The 17530-nt window shown below is 40.7% G+C and overlaps 1 protein-coding gene across 1 annotated transcript in view; it reads left to right on the top strand.

Moving 5' to 3' along the window:
- The window catches only part of LOC122809623 (vitamin D 25-hydroxylase-like), a 357935-nt gene that overhangs the window by 301791 nt on the left and 38614 nt on the right, over nucleotides 1-17530 (top strand). Inside the window, exon 4 of the mRNA XM_044081255.1 lies at nucleotides 17216-17357. Coding sequence (XP_043937190.1) covers nucleotides 17216-17357 — 142 coding nt within the window. The remainder of the gene's footprint in view (nucleotides 1-17215; nucleotides 17358-17530) is intronic.

Raw genomic sequence — 17530 nt, 5'->3', positions numbered from 1 at the left:
TATCACTAGCCCTTGTAAATACTGGCATTGGGTGATGTAGTGAGTGAGAGATCCCAAAAAATATTTTTGCCTGTTCACACATTGTCAGGGGTGAGGTTCAAACCTCTATCCAACAACCTTTATGGACCATTATGTTACAAATTTACCACATGCACCCCTGACCTGACATGGTATAGGCTTCGCAACAGATACTTGTAAGATGGATGATATCTGCAGGACTGCTAAAGTCAGGGTCTGAGATATGCACTGGCTATAAATTGGGACTAAATCTTTAAGGTACAGACACTTGCCACAGATGAGATTCAAACCCATAGTTGTATAATTACTACTACTACTACATTGTTCTGCATTTATGGCATGCACCATGCAGCTTATAAGGCTAGCTCTTCTCCAAATGTACATTTCAAGGTAGATGACATCTGCAGGCTTGCTAAAGTAGGGCGATGTAAGGTGTAGTGAGGATGAATGGCCTCAAAAGCATTACTCTCTACACACACAGAGTTCCACAGTTGCCATGTCTGAGATTAGAACTCCTACCTAACTAGTACATCACACTATAGCATTACACAGTTATCACACGCTCCACAGAGCTTATAGGGTAAGCCCTTATCCAAAGGTGTATTTCAAGGTGAATGACAGCAGCCTTGCTAAAGTAGGGTAATGGGAGGTGTAGTGTCTATGAATGGCCTCAAAACCATTGATCCCTACACACACACACATAGAGTTTGACAGTTGCCATGTCTGGGATTAGAACTCCTACCTAACTAGTGCATCACACTATAGCATGAGACAGTTATTGCACACACCACAACACTTACAGGGATGAATTTTGTTCAAGGAGGTATTTCAATGTGACTGGCATAAGCAGGCTTGCTAAAGTAGGGCAATGGCAGGTGTAGTGACTGTGAATGGCCTCAAAAGGATTGATTCTTGCACACAATTTCACAGTTGCCATGTTTGGGATTAGAACATCATTCTATAGCACTACACAGTTATCACACATGCCATGGAGGTTATAGAACTAGTACTTATCAAAAGGTGAATGATATTAGCAGCCTTGCTAAAGTAGGGCAATGGGAGGTATAGTGTCTATGAATGGCCTCAAACCAATTGCTGCCTACACACACAGAGTTTCACAGTTGCCATGTCTGGGATTAGAGCTCCTACCTAATTAGTATATCACACTATACCATTTTGCAGTTATTGCATGTGACACATAGCTTATAGAGATGATCCTTGTCCAAAGGGGTATTTCAAGGTGTCTGACTTCAGCAGGCTAGCCAAAGTAGGGCAATGGGAAGTGCAGTGTGTGAATGGGCCATAAACCATGCCTCTGGGAACACACACACAACACTCAGTCACAGACAACTTTACATTTGACAGGGCTGTGTATATGACTGCTAGATGAATAATGACTTGTACTGTCATGTTACACAGTTATCACAAGCGCCTCAGACACTATAGTGCCGAGGGCTACCAGAAGCAAATGGCTACAGTGATAGACACTGGCACATCATGTGATATTGATCAATTGGATGTGTGGTGGGTGGGACAGGCCTTATGATGGGAAGCTCTTTGTCACTGTCTGTCTCTCTCTTCACCAAATCTCTGTAAATGTATGTTTAACTTATTATAGTGTGTTGTCCTTGGATATATGTGTGTATTCCTATCCAGTGTGTAAGAAAAGCATGACTGGTGTGCAATGTGGAGTGTGCACAGACATTTGCGAATGACAGATATGTATAGTCCACTGTTGTTGCCAGACATGGGCTTCATTTTTTTTTGAAGTGTGCGAGCATGCCCAGTATGACTTTCTGTACTGAATGTGTGAATCCATTCAAGGTAGGTTGTAACCCAGCGCAGGCATTTGTGTTCTACACTTACAGCTAGCAACCTATTTCTGCAGGATATCTCTAGATAGGTTTACATTATGGAGTCACAATGGGCAAAGGATAGTGGGATACTGTAACTACTTGTGTCTGTGCTGCTTTTGCTACATGGTTTTGGCATTAGAGATATTCAGACATATGTACTCTTTTTACACTGTAATGTATTATGTCATCAATTCCTGACAGGTATACATATTTGCTCACAGTAATTTCCTGGGAAATACAAGATGAATGAAGCTGTGTCCAGTATTGTGGTCTGCAGCCTACATATTCTTTCACAATTATGCCATTCTGGAGGAGGAGCTGCAGACACTTGCTGATGGGTCTGTGTAAATGGTCCAGCACCTTGGTACTGTGGTGGGTGAGGATCCCATGCTTGTACATCTATTAAAGTGAGAGAATGGCCATATCCTGCTGTGGTCATAGCTCTCAGCTGTACAGATTCACACAGGTTACCCAGAGGCAGGGCTCATATATCTGGTCATTTCCCCTTCACATTGTGGTTTATGAGCAGGACTGTAGCCACCCATTTCTGGGTTTGCAGGCAAGGATAATATGGGCACATATCAGAGTTTTAGACTTCACACACTCCATGGTGTCCATGCTTCTACCCCCTCCACTGTTATTCTATCCTCTTCCTAACATTATGCAAGTGAAATCTGATGAGTTTCCCCTATAGTTATCACTTCATACCAGCAGTATTTAGGGGCTGGTCCACAGTTCATGCAGTAGTACATGGTGGACATGCTATTGGGATTTGTCAACATGACCTTGCATTTGTGTTCTGTGGATTGTGTTACATCATTATTTGGGACTCCGTGAGATAACATACACATTGGCAGTATGGGTGAGACACACACCTTTAACAGAGGACTGCAGGGCATTTGGTAGTGATGCAGGCCATCTGTAGCAGGCCAGTGAATTCCGTCTCTCCTACAGTCCCAGGCTGCAAGTCAATGCATTCCCCTGGGGTGACAGGGTAGGTGTGCAAGGTATTAATGGCAATATTTTCTGTCCTTATTAATCCATTGGTGTGGATGCTGGCAGGGTACTGCTTACAGCTAGGGACACACCTGCATGGGACACCTCTTCAGCATGCTGCATTCTGTAGGTATTCCCATACAAAAGTGGGGGTCATATTGTGCTCATTCACAACAGCAGGGATATGACCTGTGATGAACTTGTGGCTGATGGTGAGGTGAGCTGAGTGCATGTGTGCTATTGAAGCTACTTGCAGCTGACTCACAGATATATGTGGGGCATACCCCTTATGCTGGCTTGTGCAGGGACATCAGCAGTTTCACAGTACTTCATAACTGTGCCTTTTGTGGTCTGCTTGTGTTTGGCCACACTACATCAGTATTCCATACTACACAGACAACTAATGTGCTGCTAACCTGTATGTACAATTCCAAAGCAGTTTCCATTTGACAGTAACATTTTATACAATCTCTGTCTAGGGCACTTCCACCTGTGTACTGTGTGTATGTCTGGGCCCACATTCATGCCATGTCCATCTTTCAGATGGTGACTGATATTACATCCAAACAATTAGTTTGGATTACTGCTGGATTGGGTCTTGCTGGAATGCACTGTGTTTGGCACTACAGTTATTAGAACTTGGCCCTGCCATCAACAGTACTGGCCATAAACCACCGGGACACAATCCTCCATGCCTACATGCTGACCACTTTCACAAAATATACAACACACAACTTAACACACAGACCCCTGCATATTGTACACATGCAAAAATCTATCCTGATAATTTAGCCGGCTCCAGTAATCTGTGCTACACTATTATTCCCACATGCACATGTTACTACATATGATTATGGGGGGGCACACTTGACAACTGTAAACATTTGCTATGACTGTACTGGTATTTCAGGTACTCTCTGTTGGCTTCCATTTTCATTCTGTATTCTGATCTATCATGCAGACTAGTGGCATATCAGTAGAGTACAGATCTTAGGTTTTGTTGATCTACATTTCAGTTTCAGACTTCTTACCCTTCAGAACTAACATCCAACTGCCTGACCTGTTGTAGTCTGTCTGTGTAGGTCTGGAGGGGGGGCTATTCTCTATTGTCATCAATCAGAGGCCTTAGCACAGCCTTTCTTTGTGGTCATCTACACCTGTCCTGCTGGCTGAGATTGTTGTTGGGTATGTGAGCCTCACTGATATGCAAGTGTGTGTCTTATGGACACACATTTGGCTCACCACATGTCCTGCAGTTGGATTTGTCACCTTGTCTAGTACTGCCTACTATGTTGGTACCAGTATTTGTTATGGATTTCATGCTTCCCACATAGGTGTCTACTATCTGCTGCTACCCCATTCAGCCACCCGATTCCCATGCATGCTCACATCTGTACCATAGATACAAGTAGCAGAACATACTACTTCATTCAACAATTGATAGTGAGAGGGACTTATCTTGTGGCTGTAGCAGTATTGAGGATGGTGCTGGAGGGCTGACTATGTCGGATGCACATAGTACACTCCCTATACATGGTTAGGGACAGGTAGTGTCATGTTTGGCATCCCTTTTACTGTATGTGTGAGTTAGAGAGAGGTGTCATTCCCTGGAGCCCTACTGTGTCAGTGCATGTGCTATACATTACCTCTTTGCCAAAGCCTGGGCATACTGGGCACACCTCCTTCTGCCTACAGGGGCAGGCTCAGGTTGTTCTTCCTCCTGCCTACAGGGGCAGGCTCAGGTTGTTCTTCCTCCGAGTCACTCTGTGCCTGTGCTGGCCTTGGCAGTGGTTGGGGGTTGTGTGGCCTTGCCCTATATGCTGTTCCTGCTGCAGCTGATTCCACAGGATGATATTGTGTAGCATGGCACATACAATGACTATTTGGGTACATGTAGCTGGAGAGTACTGCAAGGCTCCACCAGATATGTCCAGGTAACGGAATCGTGACTTGAGCATCCCAAGCACATGCTACCTGGATCACTAATTCACCTCATTTGCATGTTTTTTTTTTGCCAGCAAATGAGGTAATTAGCATACAGGGGCTGTGTCTGTGCAGGAATAGTGCAGGAGCACTCGTGCACATCCCAGGAGCTTATTCCTGGATCGCATGGCAGCCATATTGCCTGTAGCAGCTCTTGCACTTGTGCAGAGCTTGCTGAATCCTGGGATATGTTTATGTAGAAAGTTTACTTCTCAGGAAGCATCTGTTTATTCAGAAAGAATTCAGTTTAAAAATAGGCAGTGATAATTCTCTTAGGTGGTACTGATAAATTATTACAGGGAGCTAGCAAAAAAAATTTTCCTTCATTTACAAATGAAAAAACTATACACTGATAAGTGAAAGAAGCTGCATCACAGCTGTGGTTTTCAGAAGCAGGACAAGATGAAATGAAAAGCCAACTTCATGTCTCTTAAACCATTTCACTTTGTAATTTTGAAGCCTATGCTCTAAGAAGAGTATTATTCCCCTTTGCAGCTATGCTTCCAGCTAGTCATCAAGCAATAGTGAAATTAAATGGTCACTTTAACAGATAAAGCCACTGTCTAATGAGACCTGATTTGTCAGAATATTAAAATGAATTCTGAAAGAGAACTTAATCATGCTTAATCTGACTTTAATTTACTCTTGTTTACATACTCCATGCTATAAAGCAGCTAAACCTGTCTGGCTTAATGTAATCTTGAATTCCCCTTTGGAAGTACTCTTCTCTTGTTATGCCCGATTCCAAATTTTTATGAGCAAATTGAGTGACAAATGCATTCACAGCTCAAGTACTACATTGCAATACTAAACAACTGGCCAGTTAAATGTGTCATCATTTAAATGTCTACAGGTTAATGCTGGCCTCATTAAGAATGGAATGTGCCAGCTTCTTCAACTCCATTGTACCCTCCTGTCATTGTATCTAACAATGGTATTTGATTTAGACTTCTGTTGTCTTCTAAACTGATTACACAGTTCAGATAGGCATTCCTCTAATGATCTTGAAGCCAAGACTATCAATGCATCAAGATGGCATCTAACTTAGATAGGATATTATTTCAGTGTGACATGAAAATCTCCAAATTTTAGCTCATCAGCTTAAGCTCCTTTTGATGGCCCTAGTCTTCAATGTCTTAAGCAATTTTAGTTCACACCCTGTCTTTTGTAGGTCTTGTCCCTGTGGACCATAGATAGATACTAGATGCTGAAATATAGCTAGAAGCTTGTAGAGACCCTGTCGAAGATCCCCTTCACAAATTCTAATCCTGTCTTATGACACCTCGGGCTGGTACTATAAAGCACTATCAACCTCTGAGTGTTACTGATTCCTTGAAATGTAATGGATTCTGAGCTGGAGTCCAGAAAAATGGTTCTCTGATGCACTCAAAGGGTTTGGATTTTACAACTGGCTGCTTGTGTTAGGTTAGGCATTACTAAACCTTGGAGATCAATGTAGGCTTTGTCCTTGTATATGCCAAATTATAAATGCCAGGTTGTGCTAGAAAGCATAACATTTCAGGGGAAGTCCAACAGAGAACGAGCTTCACCATAGAATTGCTTGAGTGTGGTCAAATTTCCTTCATAAGTATTTACAATACCAAGCTAGTTGTAGACAGCCATGCTTCTCTAGACCTGAAGTGATCTTGAAAGAGCTGTGTTTACAGTCTCACATCATGATTGTTTTTCTCCTTGCATATGTGCATGTACTTGCAGCACTCCCATCATACGACCACTTGGCTTCATAGGGAATATGCCGATATATGTCTTACTGTTGCCAAGATGAGTATAATCCATGTAGGCACTTAACTGTATTGTCATGCTGGTAAATGTACATCTTGTTCGACCAGAAGGGTCTGAACCATTTGCACTATTCAGTATTATTACTCCATATATAGTTCATAATGTGTCTGTCAATGGTTCTCTCTTTTATATTGTGTTACTCATTGTTGGCATTTTATTTCACTTCAGTGGTTGAAATAACAGAAATGATTGAGAAAAAATGCATGGAAAAGGCCAAACTTTAATTCTTTTTTTTTTTTTTTTTTTCAATAATCCTTTTTTATTATTTTTCTAAACAATATTACAAATCCACACTATATTTACAGTATGTACATGATTGCTTCCAATGGTTACATCCACATTGTGTGTCAACATCAATTATTAACAGTAAATACAACACTAACAAAGAAAAAAACAACAAAAAAACCTAAGCAAACTTTAATTCTGGGAGACCCACCAGTACTACTACAGAAGTGACATGTCACTGTGCACCAGTAAATCATCTGGTACAAAGAATACTTGGAAATGAGTAGCTCAGTATAAAATAACACAAATGACACTGTTACAGCAATTCACAGGCATTTACACGGTGCACCAAAGCTGCCTTCTAAAGCAATGGCTTGGTTTCAAAAAAATTCTCTGTCTACATTAATTGGCCAAAGCAGATGGGAATTAGCATGACAGAGAGAATCTCCAATTCAAAGAGATGACTAAGCTGCATGGCTAACTATATGTGCCTTATTACCATGTCTCCGAATCAAACACCACACTCTCAGACCTCACATTACTTCTGCCCTCCCTACCAAACTACACACTATAGTAGCATAGACATTCTCCTAGTCTCACACACACACATCTATACAACTACTGCAAACAAGCCCCTATACATACTAACATAAACTGTTGCATACCCATACTTATGCTGCAATGCTCTTACGTAAATAGAAGCAGAGAGTGTCAGCATTCTGTACTTACCTCCTGTACTGTGCCCATCCAGACACACATTTTATATATGTATATATATATATATATATATATATATATATATATATATATATATATGTATAGAGCTATGGTTTACTATCAACATATGGAAAATCAAAACAATTTTCCACTTTTTGATCAATATCATTATCCAAATTTGGTAATACAGAATCACCAAAATGTCAGAAATGGTAATCACTGAATTCACATTTGAAGACCTGAAGTTCCAGTGTTGAAATTCTGTTACTGGTAATGCCCCCCTGCAACCCCCATGTTTGGGGCTATGCCCCCCACACCTAATGCATATTATATATTCCAGCTCCAAGACTGCACTACAGGAAAAAAAAGGGTAAATTTCCCAGTCCCCACTTTAGTATGATCTGTTATCAGAACGACAATCCCATATTAGCGAATGCGCACGATCATTTGCTAATTAGGATTCATATATTTCCAGATCAGCATTAAGGAAACTGCAAAACATGCATTCAACTATCTCAGTTTTATGTAAGTGTTGTTCTACATTTTGATAGTAAACCACACACAAAAAATGCATGGGGGGATACAATAAACCTTACATGATTTTTTTTTTCATATATGCATCACCCCATGAAACATACATGAGCAAGAACAATTTGAGATTCAGTAAGCCTTTCTTAGAGGCACTTAAACAGGAGAGAACAAGGAAAGCTCCATATAATGCAAACTCCTGCTTAAGCAGGTGAATTATATGCAAATTAGGCAGATGAAGTGATCCACCAACCAGAAAGTCATCTGTGTAGACTCCATGTCCACATTTGTATTATACGCGCAAATTTTTCATGTACTGGAATATACACAGGCAGTAGGAGATGAAAATGTTCAGAAATATTGACATAACTCCCCTGAAAATGGTTTATCAAAAGGAGTATTAGAGGGAAATACAGTGTGGATGTGAAAAATGGAAGGGGAAATGTTTAATCAATATTAATTTTTTTTATTAATCTCTGGTTGTTTGCACTATACACAGCGGTGCACAAACACACAATGCAAAAAAAAATTGTTAAAAAAAATCAATAAATGTATTTCACAGTAATGTACTGTAGGACCTTGCATCAGCTCAGTATAATGGTGCAGACATGCTGTTGCCTGGCACACGTGGGTATGATCCATGCAGTTTCCAGGCTGTCAGCATGAATATGTATGCAAATGAAATACATTTGTTGAAGTGATAAAATGAGCAACTGTGTCCGCAGACCCCTTACGTGTAGGTTCCTACATGGTGTTTACAGTTGCAGTGAATATGGATAACATTGGGGAGGGAGCATATTTACTTTTAGCAGATTTTGTGCTAGCTGCCCATGTTTGTGTGCGATGCCACGTAACTAAGCACGTTTGTGCAATCAACCCCCCAAGGCACAGTGGTGATGTAGGAAGCTATCAACTACATATGAAAATATTAAATTCTGAATATTTACTTTTGCATGCTAAGCTCTGCGGAGCTCAGCACCGCAGCACACAAATAAGTACTGTCTTTAAATTCTGTTAATTATATTCTAAGCATCTGACATGCATCCAAATTGGCCAATCCCACATGGTGGGCCTACACCACAATTGATTAGCGTATGCATACATCCTAAATTCTGTTTTCCCTCAGTTCTCTGAACCAGTGGAGTACAGACTTGGGAGTTTTAAACTGAATAACGCTTGGTGCTGCTGCAGCTATTCTACATCTGTATGTACTAGAGGTTGAAGTAAATGCTGCTGGTGCTGATGACCATAGGCCTAGGCCGAGGAGGAGAAGAGTGTTCAGGCCCAGTGTAACCTACCAGGAGCTACATCAGCTGGAGATCATAGAGCATTACAGGGTGGACAGGGACATATTATAACAGCTCACTGAGCTCTGCCACCCTCAACTTAGAGACAGAGCCAACATAGGGAAACCCATCCCAGTGGAAACAAAGGTTATGTGTAGCCTTGGGATACTAGCTACAGGTACTTTTCAAAGACAAACTGTGGACATGATGAGTGAGTCACAGACATCTGCATCCAGGATTCTCCACCAAGTTCTGGGTGCCCTGCTCCCACATGCCAGTTAGCACATATATTTTCCCCTTGACCCTGAGGTGAGTGCCACCAATATACAACACTTCTACTGTGCGTCACACTATCCTGAAGTACTGTGTACCATAGATTGCAGTCATGTACACATCAAGGCACCACCTGGTGAGCAGGGTAAAATCTACATTAACCGCAAGGGATGCCACTCCAACTGTCAAGTCATGTACAATGCCCAGGGGATTATCATGAGTGTGTGTGCTGGCAACCCTGGCTGTTATTATGACTCCCATACCTAGCACACATCACAGCTGTACCAGATGTTTTCCAAGCGGGACATCCCACAGGGCCATTTACTGGGGGATGCTGGCTATGCCCCAGAACCGTGGATGATGACACCCATCAGAAATGCACACACACCCATGAAATGAGGCACTTGAAAAAACTAGGAACATCATAGAGCATGTGTTTGGGCTTCTGAAGAAACGCTGCTTCCAGTACCTCGATATATCAGGTTGAGCCTTGCAGTATACCCCAGCCACATGTGCATAGATACTCACAGTATGTGCTATGCTACACAATCTAATTCTGCAGAAACAGCTGCAGCAGGATCAGCAAAGGGAAGGGATGCACAGCCCCCCACCACTGCCTATGTCACCACAGCCACAGTCAAAGAAGGACTCAGAGGAGGAACCCCCTGCTGATGTCCCTGTAGACAGCTGTAGGCATGCCCAGTATGCCCTGGCTTTGGCTAAGAGATAATGCACAGCACATTCACTGACAAATTAAGGATCTAGAGACTAACACCTCATTCCTACTTACATACATATAGTGAACAGTGATGGCAGCCAACTCACACATCCTGTAACTGTTCATGTATTGGTTGTGTACTGCTTGCATCACACAGAGTCAGCCCTGAAATACAGTCTTGTCAACTGCTGCACTTGCAAGGCAAGTCTATAACGTACACAGTATTATAGTGGATTGTTATGTTAGGTCATTGTAGCTATGGACCAGGTACAATATGCAGGCTACTATACTGACCTATTTGGACAGACAGTACATCCATATGGAACTACCGACAACTATTCCACTAGCATTTCAACATTTGTAGTCAGTAGACCTCATGCATGGACTGTTCAGGCAATACTATTGCAACAGATTACTGGTACATCATTCAAGGGACATGTTGTAAAGGGAGGTTGACTTATAGACTACTGTGTGTCTTGGCAGAACATGTGCATTACTTCCCCACCCAGCAAGACAACGCTGTCCCCATGTAACTGCCATAACATTAAAGTTATGCTGTATGACCTTTCACACAGGTAGTATGCTACACAGTATCATTACAGTAATGCACAATCTGAACATAACATACATTTCATGTGCAGTTTAATTGAAAGTAGCACAGTGCATATTAATGCAGGTGATGATGTGATAAATGATTCCTCATTTATTTACCAGCCTCTGTGGCTCAAAAGAGTAAGGCAGAAAAGTTGTGTGATGGTGTCCAGGGTTCTAATCCTGACATATTTGATTATTGTGCATGTGAAGCAGCAATACATATATCTTTGTACATATTGTCTGTGTGTGCTATACTAGTATGATTTTATTTCACATATTAATTACACATATGCATCTGTGCCACAGTTCTAAGAGCTATTTAATAAGTGCATTGCTACTTTTGGAAAACTTATTAGCAGAATTGCAAAGGCTGGCACATAAAAATATATATATCAGCATGCGTATGTAGAAAGCACATCCAGTACCCCCTGTAACATGAAGTAGTATAACAATATAGTAACAGTTGTGAATGAAGGATTGTGCTGTGATGGGATTCATGCAGAAGTGACAGATTCATATACAACACACTGATCCCTAAATCAGAACAACTAGGTATTGATGTACTCAATATAAGACAGATAGCTGCATGGCTAACAAGTAGGACAAAGCAAGTATCATACAGAAATTGGACAAGTAATATTTATGGTTACAGTCAGGGTGTCCCACAGGGCTTTGTAATAGGCCCAAATTTATGTACAGTAGTCTGAAGACCTATCTTTTACATCACACTTGTTCTACAGTCTGTATGCAGATGGCTTGACACTGGGTATACCGTTTAAATGTGTTACAGATTGGGCATGTTTTCACAGCAACTTGAACACAGGAGCATCAGATGCTGTTAAATACATAAAAAAATAAGCATATGGCATTTGGAAGACAGAAATAGAAAGGTGACTATTAAATGCAGCACACAGTGATTGAAACTGTTGATTATTTCGAGGAACTAGGTATGTAGAGTAGATCCAGATTGGAGTTTTCTAAATCATCTCAGATTCCTGGCCTGGAGTACACCTAGGTGTGGGATGGAGTCAGTTTATGCAACAGGAAGTCTCAGGTGTCAGCAGTGTGCCTTCCATTTGCGAGTTGCTAAGCAATGCGCAAACAAGATAAAATGCCATTGAGCATGCTCACACAGTTAAGCAGAGTGCAAATCTGTTGCCCCCATGCGATATCTTGTTTAGAAAAATAGATATTTCTAGTGTGTATGTCTATATTGCCCTACATACACAGATCATGGATAGTAAAGCTGCACTATGATGTATAAAATGTTGGATGAAGAGACACAAGGAAAGTCTCGACATTAGATAATGCACTTATTGTAATCTTAGGATTGTTGAGATATCTGAAGTGCACAGTTCTGGCCATCTTCACCCATCATGTGTAAATGATACCACATGTGACAACAGAATACCATGTACTGTGAAACAAAATAACCATGAGTCACACCTGTGTACATGTAAACAGTTGGATGGTGGTGAGACATACCATGTCCCCTAACAGACCATGTGGAAACCTTGAAATGTATGGCATGGTATAGGAATAAATTCATATATTGTGAAGTCATATGTATATAGCTATACCAGCAAGAATACCCACATACACTGTAGCCCTCTGTGTATCTGCTTGATTTTAACAAATACACATCAATAACTGTGCAATTGGTGTAATGTATTATGTTGTGTGCCCACTCATTGCCTGGGTATATTTACTTTTGCCACAGGCCTGTCCATCCACATGCAAACAGATTCATATGCTCAGCACAGGCTGTTGACACATAGCTAGGCTACAAAACAGTTGTATCACTGTTAGGCTACTACCTGCAGTTGGCAGTAGAATGCTGTGTGATTATGCAGCCCTACCAACCCGTTAAACACAAGGCTTCTTTATGTTCTCTATGATAACATCACCCACAGTCATTTATAAAGTCAGGCTTAAGCTGTGGTATGTGCGATAAGTACTGTGATCTGTAGCATATAGCAATAGATGGGTAGGGTTTCTAATCTCACTCCAGCCATTTGTATGTGTATGTGAATCTCCTTTCTAAACAAATGTAAATGTAAAACGGCAATGGGTCTGCACTTTTTGGCTTTGCACTTGACACGGGCCTCCAAAGTCTTATCCTCCTCAAGGTCTGCTGATGTCATCTACCATAAGAGTATCTAAATCCATGTCAAAATTAGACTTATGCTGTGGTCAATGTGGTAAGTGATATTATCTGTAGTTTGTAAAACTAGATTGGTAGGGGTTCTAATCTCATTCTACCCCACTTGCTGTGTATGCGCATCTCCACACAAAACAAGTGTGGACTCTATAAGGCCTTAAACAGAGGCAGGGTTTTGCACTGTTTTGGGTCTAGCAGGTGGCCTTTGAGCTCTTCTCCTCCACAAATCCTGCTGGTATCATCTACCTTAACAGTACCTAAAGCCATGTCACAGTCAAACAAACCATGGCATGTGCAATAAGTACTGTGGTCTAAAGTGTGTAAGACTCGACAGGTAGGGATTCTAATTTCACTTCATCCCACTTGCTGATTGTGCACTGTCCAGTGTTCTGTACACATAAATAGGTAGTGGTAATGTTTTAACTGTATCCAGGTTGGTGTGGGTGGATGTTAGTCAGTGTTTTACATCAGCCTATGGTATCATAGCATCATTAGAATGTAGTAAGCCAATGATCCTAGGACCCTTATATGCCTAGCCACCTTTTACTCTAATAAACACGTTCAACACTTACTGCCCCTGTCCAGGGTGTACACAGGTGGAATCAATTTAGTATAATTATAGTCACCCATCCAATCACAGAGATTGCATTTGTAAAGGGCTAATGAGGTGGTCAGTTGGACATGAAATAGAAGTCTGTTCCAAAGGTGTGTTAACCTCTGGAAGACAATTTTCTCCCTATAGCAGGTTTTATAAAAGTCACATACCAGGTTATGATCTTCTGTAGGGGGGTCAGGTGTGATATGTACGTTGAATGAGACTGATTAGTTGTCATATCACACAAGGGAGAGCACACTGTGGGGGTGCTAACTCCTGCAAAAGCACAGCTCATGATCTCATCAGTATTTACAGTCTGTATGACCTACCCCTCCAACACACACAGAGGAAGGCATTTTCACAAAACCCACCCCTCCAACACACACAGAGGAAGTCACTTTAACAAAACCCACCCCTCCAACACACACAGAGAAAGTAATTCACACAAATATACAATGGATTATATCATGAAAGGTAGACTACACAAGCAAGAGAACATAAAAAGAGAAACTGCACAAAACACTGATTACTACTAAAAGAGAATCATAAAACATTGAATACATCTCTCCCACTAAAAAGCCCATTTAGCAGTAAACCTTTGCTAAATAAAAAAAAAAAGAAAAAAACAGATCAAGCATTGTCTGAATATAGGTACTGGTAGGGAAAGGGGTTTTAGTTATGTAACATATGGGGATGATGTTACAGTTTGCACACACCAGTAAAGGTGGGAAGGTGGAGATTCACCAGCAATACACATTACTAAAAAAATCATTAACAATGCCATTACACAGGACAAAAAGAATACAGAACATACACAACACCAACCCTGTTCCCTTACCCTACCCTTAAATGTTACAAAACCCATCAACACTCACACATACACACAAACTGCTATATCAAAACCAACTCTGTCCCCTTACCCTACACCCTTAACTGTGACAAAACCCATCAACACTCACACATACACACGAACTGCTGTCTCCAAACCAATGTTGTCCCCTTACCCTACATACCCTTAACTGTAATAAAACCCATCATCACTCACACATACACATGAACTGCTATCCCAACAAAAATTCTGCCCCCTTACCCTACCATTAACTGTAACAAAACCCCTCACTGCTCACACATATACATGAGCTGCTATAAGGCAGTCTTGTATATCGTCGCAATGGCCACATTTTCAATGAAGCATTCATGTTCAATTCTACTTATCTCCACCATATTTATATTCAACCTTATGTGAGTCTCACAAATGAGCATTCACTCATTTGTACATTCTATTTTACACCCGTAACACCTTTTCTACCAAATGAGTATTCTGCCTTAAGAGTTAGAACCACTCATGGATAGATAGACTAACAAGCTCAGACATCCAGCGTACATAGTAAAACATGCTGCTGTGATATCCCCCTATAGCACTGCATTTCTACAGCATACAGTAGCAGCAGCTATATAACTGTGACAACATGTATTGGTCACAGATTCATAGACTGTTACCAGGCTAATGACTCAGAAGGTCTTTCTAAACCTAGCCAAGTTTTCCCCAAAGAATAATTATGTCCTGTATCCAAATAGGACACTGGGAGCCAGGCATTTATAAACTATCTCTGTCCATAAGGGACATGATTTCCAGGCCCAGTGTAAATTTCCTATTCCCTGTCCACTGATCTAGGATGCATTTAAACTGAGTAATAGTGAAACTCAGCTTCACATGGATGGGAAGCCTGTTCCATAGAAGGGACAGTCTCTGGGACACACTATCTGTTTCTCCAGCATGTTCCGTTGAAGTCACAGACAAAACGCAGGTCCCTAGACCTTATATTTCTGGAACTCTTTGACTTATGAATATGTAGGAACTTCATAAGTGTGGGGTTTACAGATGACTTGTAAGACAGGCATAGATCACCCTTCTATCAATCTATAGGAGATGGAGTACAAGGAAAGGGCTTTAAGGCAGCCTGCATAAAGCAGGATTGCTATGCTTTGCATTCTTTTTGTATGGACCCTCTGAGCTCTCTCTGGTTGCTGCAGGTCACTTGACCAGTATAGTCCAATATATACCCATAATTTTGCAGGACTCAATACTTATCCCATATTAAATGAGGTACAAATGAAGACTGATGTGCAAGAATGAGGAAAGAGTATAAAATATTTTTTTTATTTTATTTAGTTTGCTTTTGTTTACTGAGTTGGTCTGACTAGGTTTAGTCAAAAAAACCTTTATACTACAGACTGAGGGAGAAAAGCTCCAATATAGTACAAACATTTTTAAACAGACATTCAGTAATATACATGAATAGACATATTAAGTAATACGCATTAATAATTGCAAGTCCATTTGCTAATGACATCACATTCATATGGAATAAATGAAAAAAAAGATAGTTATGCTTTAATACACTCAGAAAATTGAGGATTTGAAGAGGTGTATTAGTGGGTTTGTCAAATACATAACAGATCGTTAGATTAGTGCTTATGAATTAAAAAAATGGAGGACAGAAAATGTTAATATTGTAATTTAAGAGTTGATGCATAAAACAGGTTCATTGATTAGAAGCAGAGGTGGGGGTTGTAACAAAACTATGTATATGGGTGGGAGATGCTACTAAAACTCTTCATGTAATGATGAGTACTGGCTGTGGGGCAAAGGATTCTAAATGAAAAGAATTGGTATGATGATATAGAAAGCTGATAACAGTGGCATTTCAGGCAGATTAGGGCCTAGTCATCAGAATGCAGAACTGAGATGACATTTTTTGTAGCAGTGAAGAGGTCATTGATGAATATGTTGAAAAGTAAGGGGCTTAGTATAGATCATTATGGGATAACAATAATTAATGGCAAGAAGATGAAATCATTTTTCTATTTCACCATTTGTGCTGTTTCAGAGGTAGCTATAAATCGTTTGCAGTAAAGAGTTCGTGGGCCTAAAATAAGAGCTTATGAAAGAGTTTCTGGTTGGAGATGGTATCAAAAGCTTTGATAAGTCTAGGAAGATATCTGGCTTTTGATAGGGAACTCAGTACATTATTCCCACTCTACTCTTCTCCTTTAATTATGAAATGATGTGCACATATTTTAAAGCTGTCCAGCTCTGTTTCTGAATCACATGACTACCAGCATGTCACCTCAGTCACTGTCTATATTACAATGCAGATGTGACAGGGAGTTAATTCTAATTTATTCAAAACTCCTACAATAGAAAACAGAACCTCTGCATAGCCACAAATCATAATCAAAGGACTCATTGGAACTATAACGCTAATGAGCAATACAATTACTTTACACTTTGACAAGACCCATCCTCGGACTAAACCACCTGTCTCTAACAGGATGAGTCTAGTTACTAAGTCTGCTTTCAACTAATAACGAGTTTCTGAATGAAGACACACCTGCTTAACATACAATGTCATGTTCTACAAAAAAACAGCAACTTTCTTTCTTTTTTTTTTTTTACAGGGTACCAGGGTGATGGTAAACCTGAACTCTGTCCTTCAGGATGAGACTCAGTGGAAGTTCCCCCATGAATTTAACCCTGCCAACTTCCTCAATGACAGTGGAGAGTTTGTTAAACAGGAAGCATTTATGCCATTTTCAACAGGTAATGTTGCGCACTTAATTCCCGGTATTCATCCTGATGATTTTTGTCGGTTTTTCTCTGCCTCTGTCCTCTGTTTTACACACACACACGCACACGCACACACACACACACTCTCTCTCTCTCTTTCCTTTTTATTTTTCTAATCTTTTTTTTTTTCTCATGCTTTGTCTTCA

Source organism: Protopterus annectens, chromosome 8.part0, assembly GCF_019279795.1.
Source record: "Protopterus annectens isolate FY-2018-M chromosome 8.part0, PAN1.0, whole genome shotgun sequence".
Lineage (NCBI taxonomy): Eukaryota > Metazoa > Chordata > Ceratodontiformes > Protopteridae > Protopterus > Protopterus annectens.
Note: the sequence above shows the minus strand (reverse complement) of the source record. Positions and strands in the feature narration are given on the sequence as shown.